This window comes from Trachemys scripta, chromosome 8 (assembly GCF_013100865.1).
Source record: "Trachemys scripta elegans isolate TJP31775 chromosome 8, CAS_Tse_1.0, whole genome shotgun sequence".
In the NCBI taxonomy this organism is placed as follows: Eukaryota; Metazoa; Chordata; order Testudines; family Emydidae; genus Trachemys; species Trachemys scripta.
Genome location: NC_048305.1, coordinates 85,567,038 through 85,589,124, shown reverse-complemented (window position 1 = coordinate 85,589,124; position 22,087 = coordinate 85,567,038). Strand labels below are relative to the sequence as shown.

Here is a 22,087-nt window from a genome sequence, read left to right as displayed (position 1 = left end):
ACAGCAGAAGAGCTCCTTTTCCTGTTACCATGCTAAGCATAGAGGAAGCAAATGCTGACACACTGGAGCACTGAGTGACTCCAGGACCCAGAAAAAACGGGAGTGCTTGTGGCACCTTAGAGACTAACAAATTTATTTGAGCATAAGCTTTCGTGGATTCTATGCATCCGAAGAAGTGGGATGTAGCCCACGAAAGCTTATGCTCAAATAAATTTGTTAGTCTCTAAGGTGCCACAAGTACTCCTGTTCTTTTTGCGGATACAGACTAACATGGCTGCTACTCTGAATCCAGGACCCAGGTGTCCAACACAGCCCATCTTCTCTACCCAACCATTTGCTGGCCTGTCTCTCTGGTGGTAGCAACAGTGGGAGGTTGAGCCAGCTCAGTGAGGAGTGTGAATGCCAGGGAAACCTTGTTCAACAGCATCCTTCTTTTCTCCCCACACAGTAGTACATCATCAGTATTTTTCCTCATCCACCCAAGCACCCACACCTAACCAACCATTTGCTGTACCCCACTCAGCAAAATTCAGAATTCCTACCATTTAGCAGCACCTTTCCTCCTGCCACCTAATAGTCCCCTGCATCTATCACCCTCCCAGGTGGGTGGGTTGGGGTTAGGATTTAGAAATGCAAATAATTCTGAACTATGGAGTGAGTAGGAAAAGATTGACAGCCCCAGATCCAAGCATTACAGTTACCTGTTGAGAAAGCAGGGTGAAACACCAGTGGCATGAAAGTGGATTCATCTGAAGCTTACTTCTCTGAGAAATCTTCCTTTCCAGCAGAAGGACAACCCACCCCTGAGATCCCTATGACAACATATGAATATCTTTAAAAAGAACCTATGAATTCTCCTATTCTCACCTAGCACTTTTTGTCCACTAGTTTTATAAAGCTAATGCTCTTATTTGAATGGTTTACTAAGCTCTTTCACCTCCACACAAGCCCCCTTTCAAGGTCCTAACAAGGCTGTTTAATTTACTGGAATTGGTATCTAGATATCTGCATGATGAATTTCCTACTCAGATAACACAGTGAGTTTTATAGTATGTTAGAAAATATTTGAATTATGGCTGATTTTTTCCTCATATTATTTAGGAATGATAACACAGCTTGGAGAAAAATACAACCTACCTTTGAAGATGAGTTTCAGCTCTGCTCGTGGATTTTTTATCCAAATGAATGCAGAATGTGCAGCATTACCTAATGGTCAGCTTCCTTCAGAATTTACAAAGGTGTGTGTTCTGGACATGTTTTGTCATGCAATTAATGACTTCAGTGATATTACATAATAAATGAGGATAGAATTTATTTAACCCATATTCTTTTATACAGTGTGTTAAATGTCTAAATGTGGTATATTATTTGTGAGATGATATGAAATGTTCTAAGGTTTCTGTCATTCTGATATTTACATTTTGTTTTCTTGCTTTTTCATGCTGTTTTATTTAGGAAAAGTGAAATAAGGTAACAGTTTTGTCACTTGCTTTCCAGATTGTTCCTACTTTGTTTTCTGGAAATCTTTCTTTATGTGCGTTTATTTGACATGTATTACTTAAAGTTTGAATTTCCCTACAGATCACTAAAATGAAAAATGCATATAGCTTTACTTCAGCAGACTTAATTAAAATGAATGAAAGATGCCAGGAGTCTTTGAGAGAAATTTATCACATGACCTACTTGTAAGAACATTTCAAACTCTTTAATATTTGTGTTAACTTGATTTATTTGCCATATTAACAACTAGTTGTGAGGTTTTCTAATATATTTTCATTATTAAATTATGGTGCATTATAAAAGCACTCCAGATTGTAGAGAGAGAGTGTTCTTCACGAGAGAGCACATTAAAAGGCTAAATCTACATTATTCTGAATTATGATGAAAATGTATAGGGATTTATTCATAAAAAAGAAGAGTATCCATCACATTTATTAAACTTTTTGTAGAATATTATCAACACAAAATGACACAATGAGTATAGCAATTTGGCAATGTGTAGCCATTATTTATATTAAGTATGCCTTTCATTTTAAGTAGAATTACCTTCAGTTTTTCCATAAGTTATGCTTATAAAGGGACCCAAGGGCACATATAGTTCTCTTTTCTTCTAGATCACAAAAGCTAACATAGGCTATTTTTGGCTACATCTTCTTTGGAGATCATGTGAACCCATTTTAAACATGAAGGACTCAAGAAACTGAAGAGTCACACTTTTTGGAGGACAAAGAACACCATTGGTTCAAAAGCTGTATTTTTTAGAGTCAATTTTGCACATGCAGCTCCCTTTCAAGCAGTGGGAGTTGCATCTGCACATCTGATGGCAGAATTTGTCCTAGAAGTTGTTCCCCAATAACTTACTATGCTTTTTAGAAATTCACACAATTGCCCATGTTTACAAATCTCTATGGCATTTATGTAATGCCTGTCATCCTAGTATCTAAGTACCATATTGACATTATGAACTTAATAATTGTTTTATTGCTGTAAACTGTATAAAGCAATAAAATGTAGTGTACAGTAACTAATTCAGAGCTGTCTGCTTGCAGGATAGTGTGTAAACTATTGAGTGAAATCTATGAACATATCCATTGCCTATACAAACTCTCTGACACTGTATCAATGTTGGATATGTTGCTGTCATTTGCCCATGCCTGCACTCTTTCTGACTATGGTAAGTTTCTTTCTAAGAGATGGTAAATATAAATTAAAATGCTGTCCCCCAATATTTATATAATAGTACCAGGTCTAGTTTGTGGCTCTTGTATTTATCTCTTCATATATTAGTCATCTATAGAACTAAAATTGGATTTCAGTTCAGTGTATGAATTACTTTTATAGCTTCATTTTTCCTACTTTTCTTTCCCCTTTTATTCATGTATTCCCCCACTTGCTTCCGAACACAATCTTGGCATGTTATTTGAGGATGGAGGGCTAAGATGTTATTTTTCTGTAATAGATCATGAGGACTTGTATAAAAGATGTAATCTGTACCTGAAAACAGCCCATTAATTCCTCCAAGTATACTGTCTTTGCTGATTTGATAGCTATAGGTCAGGTCTTCTACATGGGAATATCCTTTCTGATTCTTCCACTCTTGCTCATTTTGAATAATCCCTTCTTTGTGAATAGTTCTTTTCATGGGGTGACTGGCCTTTTAGAGAGAATTAGACAGTCTACCCATGACTAAGGTTGGTAAGCCAGTCTTGGTGGCTAATTGGTGGACAGAGAGCTAATCGATTGTCCAGGTGGCTGATTACTGCTCAATTAGGGGAGCACCTGACTTTAATAAAATTACCAGAACTCAGTATGGAGAGGAGGTCAGCAAGGAGCAGTGTCGGGGAAAAAAGACTCCTGATGATAGGAGACAGCAGGCAATAGAAAAGGGGGAGGGTGCCCACTCTGTCATGGGATAGACAAATGATACCTGAACCTCAGTTCCAGGAAGAAGAACTGGATCATATCTTTATGCTATGTTAGCTAAAGCACTGGCAAGAGTTTTACCCAAGCTCCAGTGAGAACTGGGAAGGTGAAGGTGGTACCTCCAGTTCTGGGAGGAGGATGGAGGTTATTTTATGTAAACAGCAGAAAGACTGTTCTGAACAGTACTCCAGCTCCAGGGAGGAGGACTAGGAGCCTCACGATGAAGGCAAAATACAGAACTATGTAAGAGGGGTCTCCCAAATCTGGAGCTAGTAGTAGGATTAAAGGCTCGAGTGGAAGGTCTTTCCCTGTTTGGGATATTTGTTTCTGTTAATTAAAGGGAAATGCTTTAAGGCAAGCTTGTTTTGACTTATTTTGTAGATACAGGTTGGGGGAAACTGAGGCAGCACCTTGTAGTGCTATGCCTGGCAGAGGAGTGAAGCCCCCAACTCAAGCAGCAAGACATTATTCAACAAGAGGAAGAGTAACAGACTCAGAGCTCTGCTCTGCATAAGTGATTCTTATTTTATTTTAAAATGTAACTTTTTAATAATTGTCGTAGGTTTTTTTGTATTTAGTGCTTAACATTTCTTATAATTTTTTCTTGGTTTAGTTCGTCCAGAATTTACTGATACATTAGCAATCAAGCAGGGATGGCATCCCATTCTTGAAAAGATATCTGTGGAAAAACCTGTTTCTAATAACACGTATATCACAGAAGGCAGCAATTTTATCATTATTACAGGACCAAATATGAGTGGAAAATCAACTTACCTGAAACAGATTGCTCTCTGTCAAATTATGGCACAGATTGGTGAGCAACAGTTTACCTTATAAGTATTCTTTTGCACTACTCAAATTGTTTTCTACTGAAACTATCATTATTTACTAAGTGGAAAAATGTGTTTCTAAAAATAAGATGAGATTTTATGTGTATTACACAAAGCCAATTTTTAGCTATAGTGTTACTACCAGTGATAACATAAGATAACTTGTACTTTTATTTTATTTTTCAGGTTCTTATGTCCCAGCAGAATATTCTTCTTTTAGAATTGCTGAGCAAATTTTCACTAGAATTGGTATGGATGATGATATAGAAACAAATTCATCAACATTCATGAAGGAAATGAAAGAGGTACAAGTTTAATTATTTTAGTATCAGGGGCCCTAATTAACATTAAGCTGGTACACTTTACATTGGTTTATGGATTATATTTCATTGGCACTGAAGTACTTTTATTTTAGACAAACACATGTCAAGGATAGTGTAGGAGTACTTGGTCCTGCCTCAGCACAGGGGGCTGGACTAGGTGACTTCTCAAGGTCCCTTCCAGCCCTACATTTCTATGATTCTGTGTACAAACAAAGCAGTCAAAGACAACTTGGCTTCTGTATCTCTCTTCCATATTGTATGTCATGAGGAGAGAAGCATCTTTTAGAAAGGTAGGTCCCAGGCCATTTAGGGATTTACAGGTCAAAACCAGCATCAGAAAATCAACTCAGGAACTAATAGGCTGCCACTATCAAGCACAGAACTTAACACACTGCTGACATGTTATGTGAATCACAGTCTTAATGTGATTATGGGTAAAACAAACCTTTACTTAACAAGTGAATTTTGCATCAGCTTCAGTTTCCACATGAATTTAAGATGCATCCCTTCATTACAGTAGTCTAGTCTTGAGGTGATGCATCTGAAAGAAATGTTAACTACTGGATGGCTGTTTATAGAGTGAAAGAAAGCTGTCTGGATGTTGCTGCTATATGATCCATTAGTTACTGCTCAGAGACTAACTAGAGGCAGGTGATGACAACCTTTTACCATGTGGACTCCATTGTTACGTGCTAAAGCACAACCGATATTGTCAAATCAGCATCCGAACATCACCCAGGGAAGTCCCGGATTGAACAGCAATGGAAATAGTTACTCTTCAAAAAGTGACTCCATCCAGAGCCACTTAAGAGAATTGTAGACCCAGCTCTAAGAATTTGTCAATTGAATGTTGAAGGTATTTACCAGCCTAGAAGCGACCAGCTAGCTCATGTTACATGAGATAACATGATTAACATCATTGCCCTGCAAGAAACTCAAGGACCACGCTGCCATATTGCTTGCTACAATCTCATCACCTACCTCCATCACCCAAAACACAGCCATGATACGTGCATCAAGCTCAGCATTGAGGATTATGACCCGATAGTTGCTAGGAGCAACTCTGGAACCTTGACCATCTCAGTAAGAATCATCAAGATAAGAGTGTTTAATGTGTATAAATCACTGAATACAGACTTGTCTTCTCCCCCATTACCCACAGTCTATTGCCTGGCTTATATATATGTCGTTGATTTCAGTCACCACCACACAATGTAGGGCTATGCTAGTAACGATATTGTGGATGAGGCACTTGTGGAATTGTCATCAAATGAAGACACATACCTTCTTTTCTATGCAAAAGACAGAGGCACTTTTCATTCTGCCCCCTGGAATGGATACCGCAATCCAGATCTCTGTTTCATCACCGAAGACCAGTTGAAATCCCTCAGAATATGTCTAGCATTACTTTTGCTACTTCCTACACCGCTAGCATCGACTGGTGTTAATCCACATTGCCAGTAGTCATGTCATTGCCCAAATGGCAATAGAAGTTTCAAAGGGAAACTGGCCAGGATTCATTACAACAATTGAGGCCACCATTGACGCAATTCCACTAAAGCCTGGAAATTTCGGTCGTTTCAGCAAGTTTATCCAAATAGCTTCAAGAAAAAACATCTCTTGCAGCAATCAGAATCGATATACTCCATATGAAACCAGAAACAAAAAGGCTATTAAAGAAGAACCAAATAAATACTGTAACATCCCTGTTAGAGTCACTGAATCTAGCGTGCCATCAAAGATGACTCAAGACAGTTGAAGGTCAGGATTTCACTTACTCCAGTCACAAAGCTTGGCTAATTTTGCATCAGCTTGGGGCGGCAAACCCAAGGGAACATCAAAAGCTGGTCCAATCGCAGAAACGCTTCTTATGAACTCAAAAGTACTAGGGGACAAATCAACTAAGCATAAAGTGTGCAGAGAGCTCTGACACATAGTCAGCTCACTACCTATCCCCAATCCCCGTATCATTTCCCTTCACCAAGGAGGAGGTGAATAAACTTGGAAGAATATTTCTTATATTGACAGCCAAACCAAAGCCCACTAAATGTATGTCTACATTGCATATTCCTTTAAACGTTGTATAGTGTACATACACTACATGCCCTCCTCCCCCCAGCACAAGTTTAAATAGCAGTATAGATGGTGAGGGATTATTTAGGTGAGTATAGTAAAGACATGCCTGAACCTTGTGGGTATGTACCCTACATGGCTCTCTACTCACCCAAGCAGTGACTCCCCCATCTACACTGCTATTTTTAGCAGTGTAATGTCCTGCAACTGGCTCCCCACTGCTGGAGTTTTTCCAGTTGCAGGGAAAGACTCCAGCAGCGGGAAAAGGTTCTGACAGTTCCCCACTGCTGGAGCATTTCTCTGCCATAGGAGCTGCTGGGGCCTTTGCCCCCCATTTAAGACTCCAGCACCAGAGAGCTACACCTACTAAACATGTGGTATGCAGTGTAGACATAGCCTAAAACTGTGGTGTCAGCATATCATCTAAACAATCGAAAAACTAGGGCAGAGCTGCACATGGACTTCCGTGACTAGAAGATAAGACTGCAAAATGTCTTGATGTGATGTTAGACCAAAGCCTCACATTTCACTAGCAGAGGGGCAGGCAAACTTTTTGGCCCGAGGGTCGCATCGGGTTTCAGAAATTGTATGGAGGGCCAGTTAGGGGAGGCTGTGCCTCCCCAAACAGCCAGGCATGGCCCAGCCCCTGCCCCCTATCCAACCCCCCCTGCTTCTTGCCCCCTGATGCCCCCCCGGACTCCTGCCCTATCCAACCCCCCCCCCGTTCCCTGACAGCCCCCCTAGGACCCCTGCCCCATCCACTCCCCCACTCCCAGTCCCCTGACCACCCCAGAACCCCCGCCCTGACTGCCCCCCGCAGCCCCATCCAACCCCTCCTCTCATTCCTGACTGCCCCCCCAGGATCCCCGCCCTATCCAACCACCCCTTCTCCCTTTCCCTTGACTGCCCCCAGAACTCCTGCCCCTGACTGCCGTCCACCGCCCATCCAACCCACCCCCTCCTTCCTGACTGCCCCCCCGGGACTCCTGCCCCCATTAAACACTTGTGGCCCCCGCCCTCTGACCGCCCCGACCCCTATCCACACCCCTGCCCCCTGACCACCACCCCAAACTCCTCTGCCCTCTATTCAACCCCCCCTCCTCCCTGCCCCTTTACTGGTGCTCCAGCCATGCCACCCAGAGCACCAGGACAGGCTGGAGCCAGCCACACCACCGCGCAGCACAGAGCACCGGGTCAGGCCATGGCTCTGCAGCTGCGCTGCCCCAGGAGTTGCAGCCCCGCCGCCCAGAGCATTGCGCCGGTGGTGGAGCAAGCTGAGGCTGCGGGGGAGGGGGAACAGCAGGGGAGGGGCCCGGGGCTAGCCCCCCAGGGCAGGAGCTCAGGGGCCAGGCAGGAGGGTCTTGCGGGCCGGATGTGGCCTGCGGGCCGTAGTTTGCCCACCTCTGCACTAGCACCTGAAAAATATCTATGACAAAATAAGGATGTGTGTAAACCCCATCCATAAGCTGTCAGCAACAACCTGGGGAGCCGATGCAAAAAGTCTACAAACCTCTTCACTAGCCTTTGTCTACTCTGACACAGAATACTGCTGACCCGTCTAGACATATCATTTGTCAATTCTCAACTAAACACCATCATGCATGTCATTACAGGCACAGTAAAATCAATGCCACAACCATGGATTCCCATACTGGCACACATCAGCCCACTCCAAATTCATTGCTACATGAGGGAACAAGGATTTTCCGATATATGAATATCTAAATAATATATCAAGATTCCAACTCAAATCCAGAAAGCTTTTTTGGCTTGCAGCGCAAGAGTTCGAAGACTTGGGGTTCTCCCACGAAGTCAATGGCGAGCAAGGTGAAAGGACACCAGTGTTCCTTACAAACACCTCATCAAGGACTCAACTGAACAACCCACTGGCTTTTCACTCACATGAAAATATGCTACACTTTGAACTGAATGTGCACAACACATGGCAGATTTGCCTCTGTCCTCCATGAATGGAGACTGATACACAATTCTATTTGTGAGTGCAGAAACAGACTTCAAGCTATGAAACACCTTATCAACTAGTGTCCCAAATAATCATATATCAGTGGTATTTCTTCCATCTACTCTGTGTCACCTGAAGCAATCAATTCGATTGCCAACTTAGATCTGGACATCTAACGTTGCTGTTTTTAAGACATATGAAAGAAGAAGAGTTTAACTAGACCTCCATATTGCAAACAGGTATTAGTAACTAGGACAACTGGACTTCTCAGGAAGCAGGGCAGAAAAATAATACCAATAAGTTATTTTTTAAAACTTTTCTAAAATAGGCCTGCTATAAAATAAGGTAGAAAAACCCACAACCATCCTTTTCTCTACCTGTTGTTCCTCTCTATAATGCCCTTCAAACTTTCTATCTTGCCTTCCATCTTCTCTTTTTTTCTTCAAGATTTTCAATGTGGGTTATGGACTTTAAGACCTGCTCCCCAACCAGCAAGCTGGAGATGAGCAGGAAGTTTTAAGAATTATTCATAATAGCTTTTCTATAAATCATGTCACAGTTTTAAGTCCAATATCTCTGAAACCATTCCAACAGGAGTAGAAATCACTGTTCCATTGGACATTAGTCTTGATGTTTCATTAGGTATTGTACCTTAAATTATTGTTGGGCCATATCTGACTGTTGCTAGTATTCCACCTGAGACCTCATTTTGAGGAATAATTACATATTTAGAGAGAAAGAGGCAAACAGTTTTGTGGCAGGATGTTTTGTTTGTTTTAAAATCTCAGCTGTTTGGAAGCTGCTCCGAGGTGAAAGCCATGGATCTTCTGAAGGATTCTGTTCTTTACTCACATTACGAGCGGACTTTTTATTGGTTTGTTTGGTTTTTCGGGGTGGGGGGGATTTAAAAATGTACTGCTAGAGATAACAAAGTTTTTTTTTTCTTAGATAACATATATCATGCAAAATGCTAATGACAAATCACTCATCATAATTGATGAACTTGGCAGAGGTACCAGTACTGAAGAAGGTATTGGCATTTGTTATTCAGTGTGTGAATATCTGCTGAGTTTGAAGGTATTTTTTATATTTTTTAATCATTAGTCTCTAAAATTTGTAATTGTTTTCTCACGCAGCCTTAAAATAAAAACATTTTCTCATACTCCAGTCTTCATTTTATGGACAATTCTAATTTAATTAATACGGATACACTTACTGGGATTTATGGATAGAAAAGAGATTGATCAAATATCAAATATATATTTTAACCTTATTTTGCTTAATTATAATGAATTATGAAGGATTACTTAATATGTCATAATATTTCCTTTTCTGTTGTCTAATTTAGGCATTTACTCTATTCGCTACACATTTCCTGGAACTGTGTCACATAGATGCTTTATATCCCAATGTGGAAAACAATCATTTTGAAGTGCAACATGTGAAAAACAGTGCTGGAAATAAGGAAAAAATTACTTATACTTACATACTTTCGAAAGGACACACAGAGGAAAAAAACTATGGTAATGGACTTCAGTGTTGATATTAATAACTTATTAAAAAGTACATAAGATATATTAAACTATTAGGGTCTAACATTCCTACTATCCACTGACAGATCACTCCATATTGTGAATAATTTTTTACATAGTAACTGTTCTTCTTCGAGTGATTGCTCATGTGTATTCCACTATAGGTGTGCGTACTTGCCACGTGCATCGGTACCGGAAGTTTTTCTCTTAGCAGTACCCATAGTGGGGGAGCACCGCCGACATATCGCGCCATAAAGGGGGCTGCATGCTCCCCCCACCCTCAGTTCCTTCTTGCCTCCAGTAAAGGTAGTCAGAACTTGCTCCAGCGCTTCTAGCCTTAGTAGTACTCAGTTCACTGAACTTTTCCTTTTTGAACTTCTCTGCCTGGCTCGGGGCATGCCCCATGGCCCAGGCTTCAAGTCCTGTGACTCTTGTTGCAATTCTATGCCCAGAAGCGATCCGCACGTTAAGCGTCTTCGCTGTCTGGGCGAGTCTCACGTTACTGAAAGGTGCAAAATCTGCCACTCCTTCAAGCCGCATACGAAGAAGGAGTGTGCGATCCGACTCCGAGCGCTTTTAATGGAGTCGGCATTGGCCCTGGCACCGACGCGTCGAGCTGGTACTGCGCTGGGCTCTGTATCATCAACACGCGGCAAAGTGCCTCCCGCGTGCCGCTCTGAATCGGCGCCCGGCATCGTGTAATCGGTACGCAGTGAGGCACCGTCGACGTCCCGGCACCGTTCCCCTGCTAAAAAGATGGGGAAATCGCTGAAGCACCGGGAGAAGAGTAAGGGGAAGGCTAGACCCATGTTGGGCAGCCTGCAATCCCCACCGGGACAGAGACCTCCGACTCACACTGAGCGGAGTAGTCCAGTCCCGTCCGTGCGAGCCTCTCCGGAGGTGTGCATGCCCTCGACGCCAGAGGCAGCTCAGGCCGCGCGTGACATCCTCACGCTCCCGGTGCCCGTGGCGCCGCAGCAGTCGGCTCCCCGGTCCCATGGGAAGCCGTCTTTGTCTGCCCATCACCTTTCCATGGAGGACTCGGAAGTCGAGCCGCCTTCCGGGTTGAGGCATCTACCAGACCCTCACAGCGCATGTCGACTCCACAACCCGACTCCGCCATGAGCGTCTCTCACTCGTCTGGTCCCGACCGTCGTCGTCCCGGTAGAAAGAGGCAACACCAGACCTCTTCGTACAGTGACTCCGACAGGAGCGGGTCGGGGAGCCGTCGGCACCGCCATTCCCGCTCCAAGGCCCGGCACCGCCTTGGAAATCCACGTTGGTCCCAGTTCAGCGCATAACCTTTATAGGTGCGATGTTAGATTCCCGGACGGCCACGGCCTCCCTTCCGCGGGACAGGCACGAGATGCTCGAAGTTCTCATCACCTCGATCACGGCCTCTCCGGTAACTATGGCACGGGTGTGCCTTCAAATCATGGGCCACATGGCAGCATGCACCTACGTGGTGTGACATGCCAGGCTCCGAATGAGGCTCCTCCAGCTTTGGCTGGCCTCCCGGTACTCTCAGGCCAGGGAAGGCCTGGGCAAGGTTGTCACGGTACCACCCGCGGTGCTGGCGGACCTTCAACGGTGGACCTTCCCCAGCAACATGCTCCGGGGTATTCCTTTCCGAGAGCCTCCTCCCTCCCTCGATTTGGTGTCCGACGCCTCGGACCTGGGCTGGGGAGACCAGGTGGGGCAGGGGCAGGAGCAGACCCTGCACATAAATGTCAGGGAGCTCAGGTCCGTATGCCTAGCGTGCGTGGCCTTCTGCCAGCACATACACGGGAAGGTGGTCAGAGTCCTCACGGACAACAGAACTGCCATGTATTTTATCAAGAAGCAGGGTGGCACATGCTCCTGGGCACTATGCCAGGAAGCCCAGTTCCTGTGGGAGTTTTGTATAGCCCACAGCATACTCCTGTGGGCCTTCTACGTGCCCAGCAAGAGCAACACCCTCGCAGACCGCCTGAGCAGGGTATTCTCCCAGCAGCATGAAAGGTCCCTGCACAGGGAGGTAGCCAAGGGGATCTTCCTACAATGGGGTGCTCCCCAGGTAGACTTGTTCGCCACCACTCAGAACCGGCAGTGTCCCCGGTTTTGCTCCAGAGCAGGAGTGGGCGATGGAGCAGTATCAGATGCATTCTGCTTCCATGGTCGGGGCCCCTGTTGTACGCCTTCCCTCCCTTTCCCCTAATAGGCAGGGTCCTCCAGAAGGTGAAGTTAGACCAGGTGAGGGTTATCCTCATAGCCCCGGACTGGGCCCGTCAACACTGGTACGGGACCCGACTTCAACTTTCAGTGGCCCCACCCCGCAGACTCCCGCTCCACCACAATCTCCCCTCTCAAGGCCAGGGTGGCCTCCTCCATCCCAACCTAGCTGCGCTCCAGCTGACAGCGTGGCTGCTCCGTGGCTAACCGAGGAGGAACACATGTGCTCTGCAGGAGTGAGATCTGTCCTGCTAGAGAGTAGGAAACCTTCCACGCGTCAGGCCTACCTTGCTAAATGGTGTAGGTTCTCTCTGTGGGCGAGGAATAGAGGTTCCTCTCCCTCTTCCGCCTCTATCCACTTGGTTCTGGATTACCTCCTCTCCCTGCGGACCCAGGGGCTAGCCCCCTCTTCTATCAGGGTGCACCTGGCGGCCATCTCGGCCTTCCACCCTCCAGTGATGGGACAGTCAGTGTTTCTTCCACCACATGACTTCCAGGTTTCTGCGGGGTTTGGATAGGGCGTTCCCTTATGCTAGACCCCCGGCCCCTCCCTGGGATCTGAACCTGGTATTGTCGCGCCTCACAGGGCCTCCCTTTGAGCCTTTAGCCACCTGCTCATGGTCCCACGTCTCCTGGAAGGTGGCGTTCCTGGTGGCCATCACCTCAGCCCGCTGGATCTCCGAGCTTAGGGCTTTGACTTCTGAATCGCCGTATACGGTCTTCCATAAGGATAAGCTTCAGCTCCGCCCTCACCCTGCTTTTTTGCCAAAGGTGGTCTCGGCTTTTCACATGGATCAGGATATTTTCCTCCCGATCCTCTGCCCTAAGCCCCATTCCTCCTATGAGGAACGCCGCCTGCACATGTTAGACGTGCGCAGAGTGCTGGCCTTTTACCTGGAAAGAACCAGGCCATTTAGGAAGTCCCCCCAGCTTTTCATTGCTTCGGCCAAGCGCATGAGGGGGCAACCGGTGTCCGTCCAGTGGATCTCCCGCTGGATCACCTCGTGCATTCGCACCTGTTATGACCTGGCAGGGGTTCCCCCACCTCCTATTGTGACGGCGCATTCGACGAGGTCCCAGTCCTCGTCTGCAGCCTTTCTGGCTCATGTCCCCATTCAGGACATCTGTAGGGCTGCTACGTGGTCCTCTGTCCATACTTTTGCATCGCACTATGTGATCGTCTCCCAATCAAGGGATGACGCCGGGTTTGGTAGGGCGGTGCTCCGCCTGAATAACCCTTAAATCTTTACCTTTAAACTCTGACCTGCCTCCATCCGGGTTAGCTTGGAGTCACCTATAGTGGAATACACATGAGCAATCACTCGAAGAAGAAAGGACAGTTACCTGTTCTGTTACTGGCGTTCTTCGAGATGGGTTGCTCAGGTGTATTCCACATCCCACCCTCCTTCCCCACTGTCGGAGTTCTCTGGCAAGAAGGAACTGATGGTGGGGGGAGCACGCAGCCCCCTTTATGGCGCAATATGTCGGCGCCACTTCAGGAGTACCCACTACGGGTACTGCTAAGGGAAAAACTTCGAGCACGCACACCTATAGTGGAATACACCTGAGCAACACATCTCGAAGAACGCCAGTTACAGAACAGGTAACTGTCCTTTACAAGTTCAACGGTGGCCTAGAAGAACTTCATCATGCCACTGAAGATGCCATTGCTTGGCTAGACGACTATACACATGCTAAATAAATAAACAGTTTAAAATACAGTTCCACTTATTTTTGTATTTTAAATAGTTGTGTAATAAGGTAGTTATTTTGTGTCCACAGTATGAAAAACTTAATTGTCTAATAAAATGATCTTTCTGCTCTCAGACTTCACCTGGCATCTTCAACTGGTTGAGAACACAGTGACCTGTGAACACAGTTTTTAAGGTCAGGCTTGTCAAAGCCCTGACTGGAATGATTTAGTTGGGAATTGGTCCTGCTTTGAGCAGGGGGTTGGACTAGATGACCTCCTGAGGTCCCTTCCAACCCTGATATTCTATGATTCTATGACCTGAGTTGGGTCACGCTGAGCACATAATAGCTGTACTGAGTGCTCTGCGTTGATTTCCTGTTTGATTATGGGAGCAATTCAAGGTGCTGTGAGATAAGTCTTGAATGTGCAGGCATCCATTTAAGACTATCTGAGAGCTGCCTCTTTTGTATTTGCTCATACAGGATGATATAAAAAAGTTAACTAAAAGCTGTACCCATTTGGCTCATCCTAAATGAATGAAGTTTTATTAAAAATGACACATTAATGTTCATAGATGTGTGCCTCAGTTTATTTATGCAGAGAGATGCTTTTTATCCTTTGAAATGTCAAAACTGTGTTCTTGGGAAAGTGGGTTAATTTATCCTTTAAATTTAATATAAACTGTAGTGAAGCAGACTGTGTAACAGATTAAAACATTTTATTTATGTCTCATTGTCATCCATTAATTTCTTTATAGACCCATAATCCTTCAGGGAGTGAAAAGAATCCACATAATGTTTCTGAGGGCTGATCTACACTACCCCTTATGTATGTCACTCAGGGATGTAAAAAAGACACCCCCCCTGAGCGATGCAAGTTACACTGACCTAAATGCTGGTGTGGGCAGCAGTACATCAGTGGGAGATGCTCTCCTGCCAACATAGTTACCACCTCTCAGGTGGAGTAATTATGCTGATGGGAGAGCTCTCTCCTGTCGGCATAGTGTGTCTTCACCAGACACACTACAGTGGAGCAGCTGCATCAATGCAGCTGCGCTGATGTGGTGCTTCTAGTGTAGACTAGGTATAAATGCTAGATTTTGTAGTTGGATCTCTGATTTAGCTGGTTTAATCAATAGGGAGTTGTCTCACAACACACAATTTTTACAAGTCTGAGATAGCTGAAGACTATAAATTATTCGAGTTAAAGTTAGAATTAATTTAATATAAAATGTTCCTTCTATGCCTTTATCAAAATTTCACTGCTAATTTGCCTCACATTGGTAACACAAGGCCAGTTTTGGGGATTTTTTACAAGATGAGTTCTGAAGAATTATACATAGATTTATAGGACTGGAAGAATTCATGTCCCCCGCAGATTTCTTTGCTTCCCCACAGAAAAATGACTTTCTGACAGGGAAGAGCAGTCACATGCCACTCCCTAGCTGTGCAGGTACATTGTTTCAGGCACCCAGAGCAGCCAGCAGAGAGGTAAATCACCACAGGGCTGGGGACACCCCAGCCAGTGGCTTCTACTCTGAGCCGGATCAGTTGCTAGTCCCGGCTGGGCTGGAAGCAGGAGAGGACGGGACTTCCTCTTCCCCTGCAAGGAGTGGGTGAGGCTGTGTCAGACCCACCCCCAGAAACCTCCCCCAGCTGCAGGAAGCTCAGCATCCTCCCCTGCTTCCTGCCCCCATCGCTCCTCAGCTGTGGTGGGGGGGAGGGGTCACTGTACGGGGAGCTGCTCGCCCATCCACCTGACCTCCCATACCCAGACACCCCTGCCAAGCCTGACGCTCACCCAGAATCCCCCTGGCCCTTCATATCTGAACCTCATCCCAACCCCTGCATCTGGAGGCCCCCTGCACCCAGAACCCCTGCCTCTGGACCTCCCACTCCTGCACCCAGACTACCCCCACTGAGTTTTCTGCACTCAAACTCCCATCCTCATGAGCCTGAGCCCCCACATCCAGACTCCCATGCCACTGGCCCCCAACTAGCTCCACCCAAACCTCCACCCCACCAAGCCCCACTCCTCCAGAACCAGACCCCCCTGCTAAGACCCCCACACCCAGACCCCTCCGCTGAGCCCCAACCATTTTCACCTGGAAGCCCATGCAGAGTCCCATTGCCCCTGCACATGGAAGCCCCCAATGAGCCTCTTTGAATCCAGATCCCCTCACACCTAGACCCCCAACTGAGCTGCCTGCACCCAGATTGTCTCACACAGAATCCTCTCACTCCACACCTGGATCCCTCCCCACACTGAGTCCCTCCACACTTGGATCTTGCCTGGTTGAGCCTGCCTGCCCCACACCTGGTGCACCTGGGGCAGAGGGGCAGGGCCCCCGGGTGTTTCTGGGGCAGGCCCAGGCCTTGTGCTGTGTCAGGGTTGGGTGCAGCCTCACCACTGAGTCCCGGGGAGTGGGGAGGCTGCAGGGTGATCTTCCACCTTCGTACAGCCGGTGGCCTGTGCGCCCCACTGCCATGCTGTAGCCTCTGCATTTATTTATTGACAAATAAAACTTGCAGAATTTTAAACTGTGCAGAATTTTTAATTGTTTGGTGCAGAATGCCCTCAGGAGTAGTGTTCAGTTGAGGCACCTGGTCTGCCAGCATCACTGGGGGATTTAAGGACTCCTAGGAGCCTTGCTGTTTCCTCTCAGCTTTCAGGGGAGGCAGAAGCAGGCAGCCCAGCTATTGAAAAGAGAAGCTTTTCAGCAGCTGTTGGATTGGGTTAGGCCTCAAGTTCTCCTAGACCAGTTAAGGGATGGAGGAAGAATCAAACATCACAGTCTTGGGAGCAGGACAGGCATCAGTGATACTCTGTCCCTCTTCCCAAAGACAAATGGCTCATCAGGTGAGAGACTGGAACACACAGAGTCTCAACCATTTTCACTGACCCTGGAAACCGGCCACTCAGATTCTGCTCTCCACCTCATTCTCCTCACTGAGTAAGGCTCCTTCTGTCTAGGATTGTCACCTCTGAGGTACAAAAATACAGGACGTCCAAGATGATGTCCTGAGCCCATAAAATGTATGGCTGACAGCATGATCACCCTTACAGATTTCCTGGACATTATCTCAGGAAAGGACGAACCGGAGAAAATGTAGACAGGTGGCAACCCTACTTTTGTTCCACACCCAGCTCTTCTCTCTTCCCTATTGGATCAGACTTAAGTGAAGGCTGCTAAACCCACTTCCCAACTTTTGTTCTACAATCCTCTTAGTGAGGGATTCTTCTTCCTACTCTGTAGACTTTGCCCCTCTTTCAGTAATGGAAAAAGAGCTGCCTATTCACAGCCCTAGTATTACAGCTGATGCATCTGAGCATGAGCAGTTAGTGACATCAGCAGTTAGCTTGTGTCATGATAGCTGTTGTGAATACATAGAATATATATGTTTTAGAGCAGGCATCATCACAGACCCTGAGTAACTTTATTTAATCCCAGCTCTTCATAAATCATACTGCTAGGAAAATTACTGAGTTCAGATACAGAGGAGAGGAAACTTGTAGGGGAATTAAATAAAAATTCTTTTTGAAAAAATTCATTTTAGAGTGACATTTTGATTTAGGTAAGGATTCATTCTGGCACAGACAGTAAAAGACTACTTCATATTTTTTTATATTTAGGATTAAAAGCTGCAGAAGTTTCTTCTCTACCACCATCAATAATTTTGGATGCAAAGGAGATCACAACTCATATTGCTAGACAAATTTTGGTATGTAGTAGTAATTTGCAGTGGTCAAATTATAATCTTATAAAACACATACCTTCAATATATTCTCATGTATTGTCTATTGTTTGATAAAAATGTAAGTAGCTCAATGATATATTACAGAAGTACATAAGTATGGCACATAAAAATAAGATCTAATGATATAGGGCAACTGTGTTACTGGTTATTGGGAATTTTTAAAGAAAATCAGTTTTGATTTTAATAAATTTGCTAATAAAATTACTGTGAGAAAGGGAGAGGATTTTATTTTATTTTATTTTCAAAAAGCTTCTTTATTTCATGAACTGTTGCGAAAAATAAATAAATCTGTAATTTATTTATATAACCTTTGTAACCTTTCACCAGAATTTTACAGACTAAGAAGCTGTTCGTAGGATAGATTTCAAACGGATTTCTCAGTTCATTCTGGTGTTAGGTCAAGAAACTAAACGTTATGTTTTGGGAGCAGTTTTATGGGTTTACTGAAGATCACTGTCAAATGACAACAGAGAGCTCTGTCATTACTATTATGAAGTACTAGACAAGGTCCTAGATAGAATCTGCAAACGGTATATCAGCAGACTCAGATATGGGACAGGCAGAAAACAGCCAACATTACTACTTCAATAAATGAATATCTGTGTTCACATTTTAATGTATGTGTTTATTTTTAACAACAGCAAAAGCAAAGAGCCACTCCTGAGACATTAAGACAAAGGGCTGTATACCATCTAGCAACAAGGCTGGTTCAGACTGCAAGGAACTCTCGATTGGATCCAGACAGTTTACGAATATTCTTGAAAGGCCTGAAAAAAAAGTATGAAGCTGATTGTACTGTGTCTGGACAAGCACAAACTGAAGATGGACAGTAATGTATAGCTTACACTGATGGATTAATTTATTTGGTGAGGGCCAGAATATTTATTTTCTGTATCACTGACATTTATTGTTTTTTATTTTTTAAAATCTTTGATTCTCATCATAAACTATATTCACTACTGAAGCACCACATTCCCTATATGTGGGTATAAATAGTTATTCCTCTGAAGAATTTTTTTGGAGCAAATTTTAAACAGAAGCATTTATTTTGTATAAATAATATAACTATGAAACAATTTTTTTCCATATGACTCTTGATATGTCAGTGATGGCCAAAAGTCCCTATATGCTTTCTTCTGAAGAGATTGAGGGCAGGGGGCCCCACTCCATTTTGCTAGAGATTGGTGGAGACACTACTCCAACTCTTCTCTAGCAACAGAGGATGGTGAATAGGTTTATTTCAAAATAGAAAATTAACCCTTTTACAGAGTCTTCAGTACATCTCTCCACCTCCTGGAGCTGGATTAAATCCTTCTAAGATACATGGCCCCAGTATGGAGAGAAGGAATGGATCAAACCAAAGAAAGGGAGTTGTGGTAGGCAGACAACTTATTTGCTCTTCCTGGATATAACTCCTGGGCAAATGAGGAGGTGTTGTTTTGACCTTCCACCAAATGACACCTGTCTGTGGAATAGGTCAGTCAACAGCAAAGCCAGCATCAAATTTTTACAGAAAATTGCACATACATTGACATGGTTAAGCTTTTAGCATTCCTGATGCCTAAACATTAAAGGAATCTCATTAACATTAAAACTACATTTGACTGAACATGCTTTTCATGTACTACAGTTACAAGTAACATCTAAGATTACTTCTTTATAATTATGACAAAGACTAGAGAAAGTATTATTTCAGCTCTGTCTTTTCTGTTTGTTTTTTTGTGTGTGTTTGACAACACTTTAGTCACTTCACTCTTATGTAGATGGCTAGTTTTTCTGTCTAGTCTTATGCAGTGATATATTGACATCACCTACTAGCCAGAGGCAGAGCATTTACCACACCTCTGGAAATAATTTTGGCTGAAGGTGGCCAAATTTAAGGTCCAATCACGGCTCTGAGTTGGGGCCAGTGAGGATCTCTCTCCACCTCAGTGGAAGCTCCAGGAGGGATTCCCTTTAATCTTGTGCCCACCTTCTCTTTAAGCAACCATGTGGGGGCACAGTCTAGCCTATAAAAAGTTAGTTAAACTATTCATAGTTTAAGGATTTATTAAGTGTTTGTATAACATTTAATAAATAGCCTTTTCTAAATTACAGTAGTTTACTTTTTTCTTGGGCATATTTTATTTTCACATATTTCAAAAATATCAAGAGAAAAAACTTTTTAAACTCAGTCTCCACGGTTTCCTTTTCAAGAGTGTCTCCTGCCTTAGCTGTGTCAATTACAAAGAGAAATGAAAGACACAGCATTTTGGTTGAAGGCAGTTTGCAGCAAAGACTTCACAATCCCCAGGGGCTTCCAATGATTTTACATTGATTTTTAAATCAGTTGAAAACACCGCCAATAATTTTTTTTCTCCAATGTTTTTCCTCCCTTTTATGGATTATTATTATTATTCACATAGCATAGGCATGACTGGTCTCTGCTTCAAAGAGTTTACAATCGAAACTGAAGATGCAGACAAAAATGGGAGTAAGGAAGTAACAAAAGAAAATTAATTCTTGCCGACTTGTCCCAACAATATTCCCACTGAACTGTTCTCTATCTTATCATTTTTAATCTCTTATTATATGTGGAGATTGTAGGGATGCTTCAAGGCAAGGCTGCCTAACACTTTCTATTATAAGACCTTTTTTTCAGTTGCTTATAACTTCGCCAAACTTTAGGCTGAAATTTCTCATACTGCATGTCTGCCTCAGGTTGATTCTTTTTGGATCTTTACAGCAAAAATAGTTCAGCCATTTCTCAGAACAAGGTTAGAGACATATAGGTTGTTTTTCCCTCATTAAAAACATTCTTACAACTGTTTCAGTGTGAAGCTTCAGTACCTCCATGGTTTAGAGCAGGGACATGAAATTTGCTGAAGGGGTAAGTGTTGCCCGCATGTCAGGGAGTGCATTTTTTTGTACTCATAAAACAAATTTGGCATAATTATAGGGCTCAGAAAAAACAGAATTCACACATGCTCAGTAGAGAATTGTTAGACTTTGGCAACTAAATTCTCTAAAGATTCCATCTGTTCCGAGTATGCTGCAGCCTGGGGCAGCAGGGGCTGAAAAGAACTTTTCTGTAATTGTGCCTCATGGCTGCCAGGGTCCACTGTGGCACCAGACACAGGAACAGAAACCCAGGGAAATGCTCTCACCTGTACTCGCAATGTTCCTGCATTATTGCTTCCTCATCTACTGATTCCTAGAATATCAGTTTCATGGGTAGTGTTAGTCTATAGAGTGTAACTTTTTAGCCATAACTGAACATTTTTATTCCAAGCTGAACACACAGAATTTGATGGCAAATTACTCAGTTCCTCGGAGGAGAGAGTGAGGGAAAGGGCAGTTAGGAAAGAGCTATTGACCTCCGCATCTGTTTTTTTTCCATAAGGTAGCAGACAGTTTATGCAAAGATTACTGCAGACACAGAGTCAAGGTCTCTAACATGACAAACCCAATCTTATCTTCATGGCCTTTCAGAATGACTAAATCTGATTTTAGTCAATCCTATCTCTAACCACTATTAGACACCCTCCTTTTCCAGAACCGGAGATAGACTCCAAGATTCCTGATCACCAGTATTCTACTGCTAACTAGGAAATAGTTGCATAATCCACTGGGAAAATGCATGTTAAGTCCTCCTCCACTGGGTAGTCTACAAAAGGGCTGTTTCTCCTGTAGCTCAGTAGTAAGGGTCTAAGATAGGAGTCTGAAGATCAGGAAGTTCAAACCCTGCTGATCTGTGTGGGAGGACTGAATAGTTGCATGTGCTTCATACATACGGAGAGACCACCGCTTTAAAACAGATTTTGTACTTTGAAAGTATATTGCGCTGTACACTATGATTTGAATCACCAAAATACTTATGTTTTGTTTCTGGAAAGAAAGTCTCCTAAAACAGATTTCTTTCAAAAGGGGAGGTTTGTTCTCACAGCTTTCTCAATAAAGCATCCCTTTTATGCTCATGATTTTTCCATGTTTGGACTGTTTTAAATTTGTTTCTAAAACATCGTTTTGCTATTAGACACACAATATTCCCAGGAGAAGACTTTCCAGACGTCCCATTTAAGTCTGGTTGGTAAAAATGTGTAGATGATGAGCCTTAGTGCACTGAGCTACCATACCAACAATAGAGTGTAGCCATGATGGCATGGGCAGCCAGAGGACTTACCTGCCCTGAGAATGTGCCTAGTGTCTTAGACAGGAACTTACTCAGGGTAGCTAGCCACTCTGACTGCTATGACCACACTCTGTTCTTAGCATGCTAGCTTGATCAGAGCTAACACAAGT

The 22,087-nt window shown here is 44.0% G+C and overlaps 1 protein-coding gene across 1 annotated transcript in view; it reads left to right on the top strand.

Annotated features, from left to right (window-relative positions):
- The window catches only part of MSH4 (mutS homolog 4), a 59,091-nt gene extending 37,205 nt beyond the window's left edge, over positions 1 to 21,886 (top strand). The window contains exons 12-20 of the mRNA XM_034780088.1: positions 1,102 to 1,238; positions 1,582 to 1,685; positions 2,550 to 2,674; positions 4,037 to 4,237; positions 4,440 to 4,558; positions 9,561 to 9,689; positions 9,961 to 10,135; positions 17,682 to 17,770; positions 18,448 to 21,886. Of these exons, the coding sequence (XP_034635979.1) occupies positions 1,102 to 1,238; positions 1,582 to 1,685; positions 2,550 to 2,674; positions 4,037 to 4,237; positions 4,440 to 4,558; positions 9,561 to 9,689; positions 9,961 to 10,135; positions 17,682 to 17,770; positions 18,448 to 18,639 (1,271 nt within the window). The 3' untranslated portion in view covers positions 18,640 to 21,886. The remainder of the gene's footprint in view (positions 1 to 1,101; positions 1,239 to 1,581; positions 1,686 to 2,549; positions 2,675 to 4,036; positions 4,238 to 4,439; positions 4,559 to 9,560; positions 9,690 to 9,960; positions 10,136 to 17,681; positions 17,771 to 18,447) is intronic.
- The last annotated feature ends 201 nt before the right edge of the window (positions 21,887 to 22,087 follow it).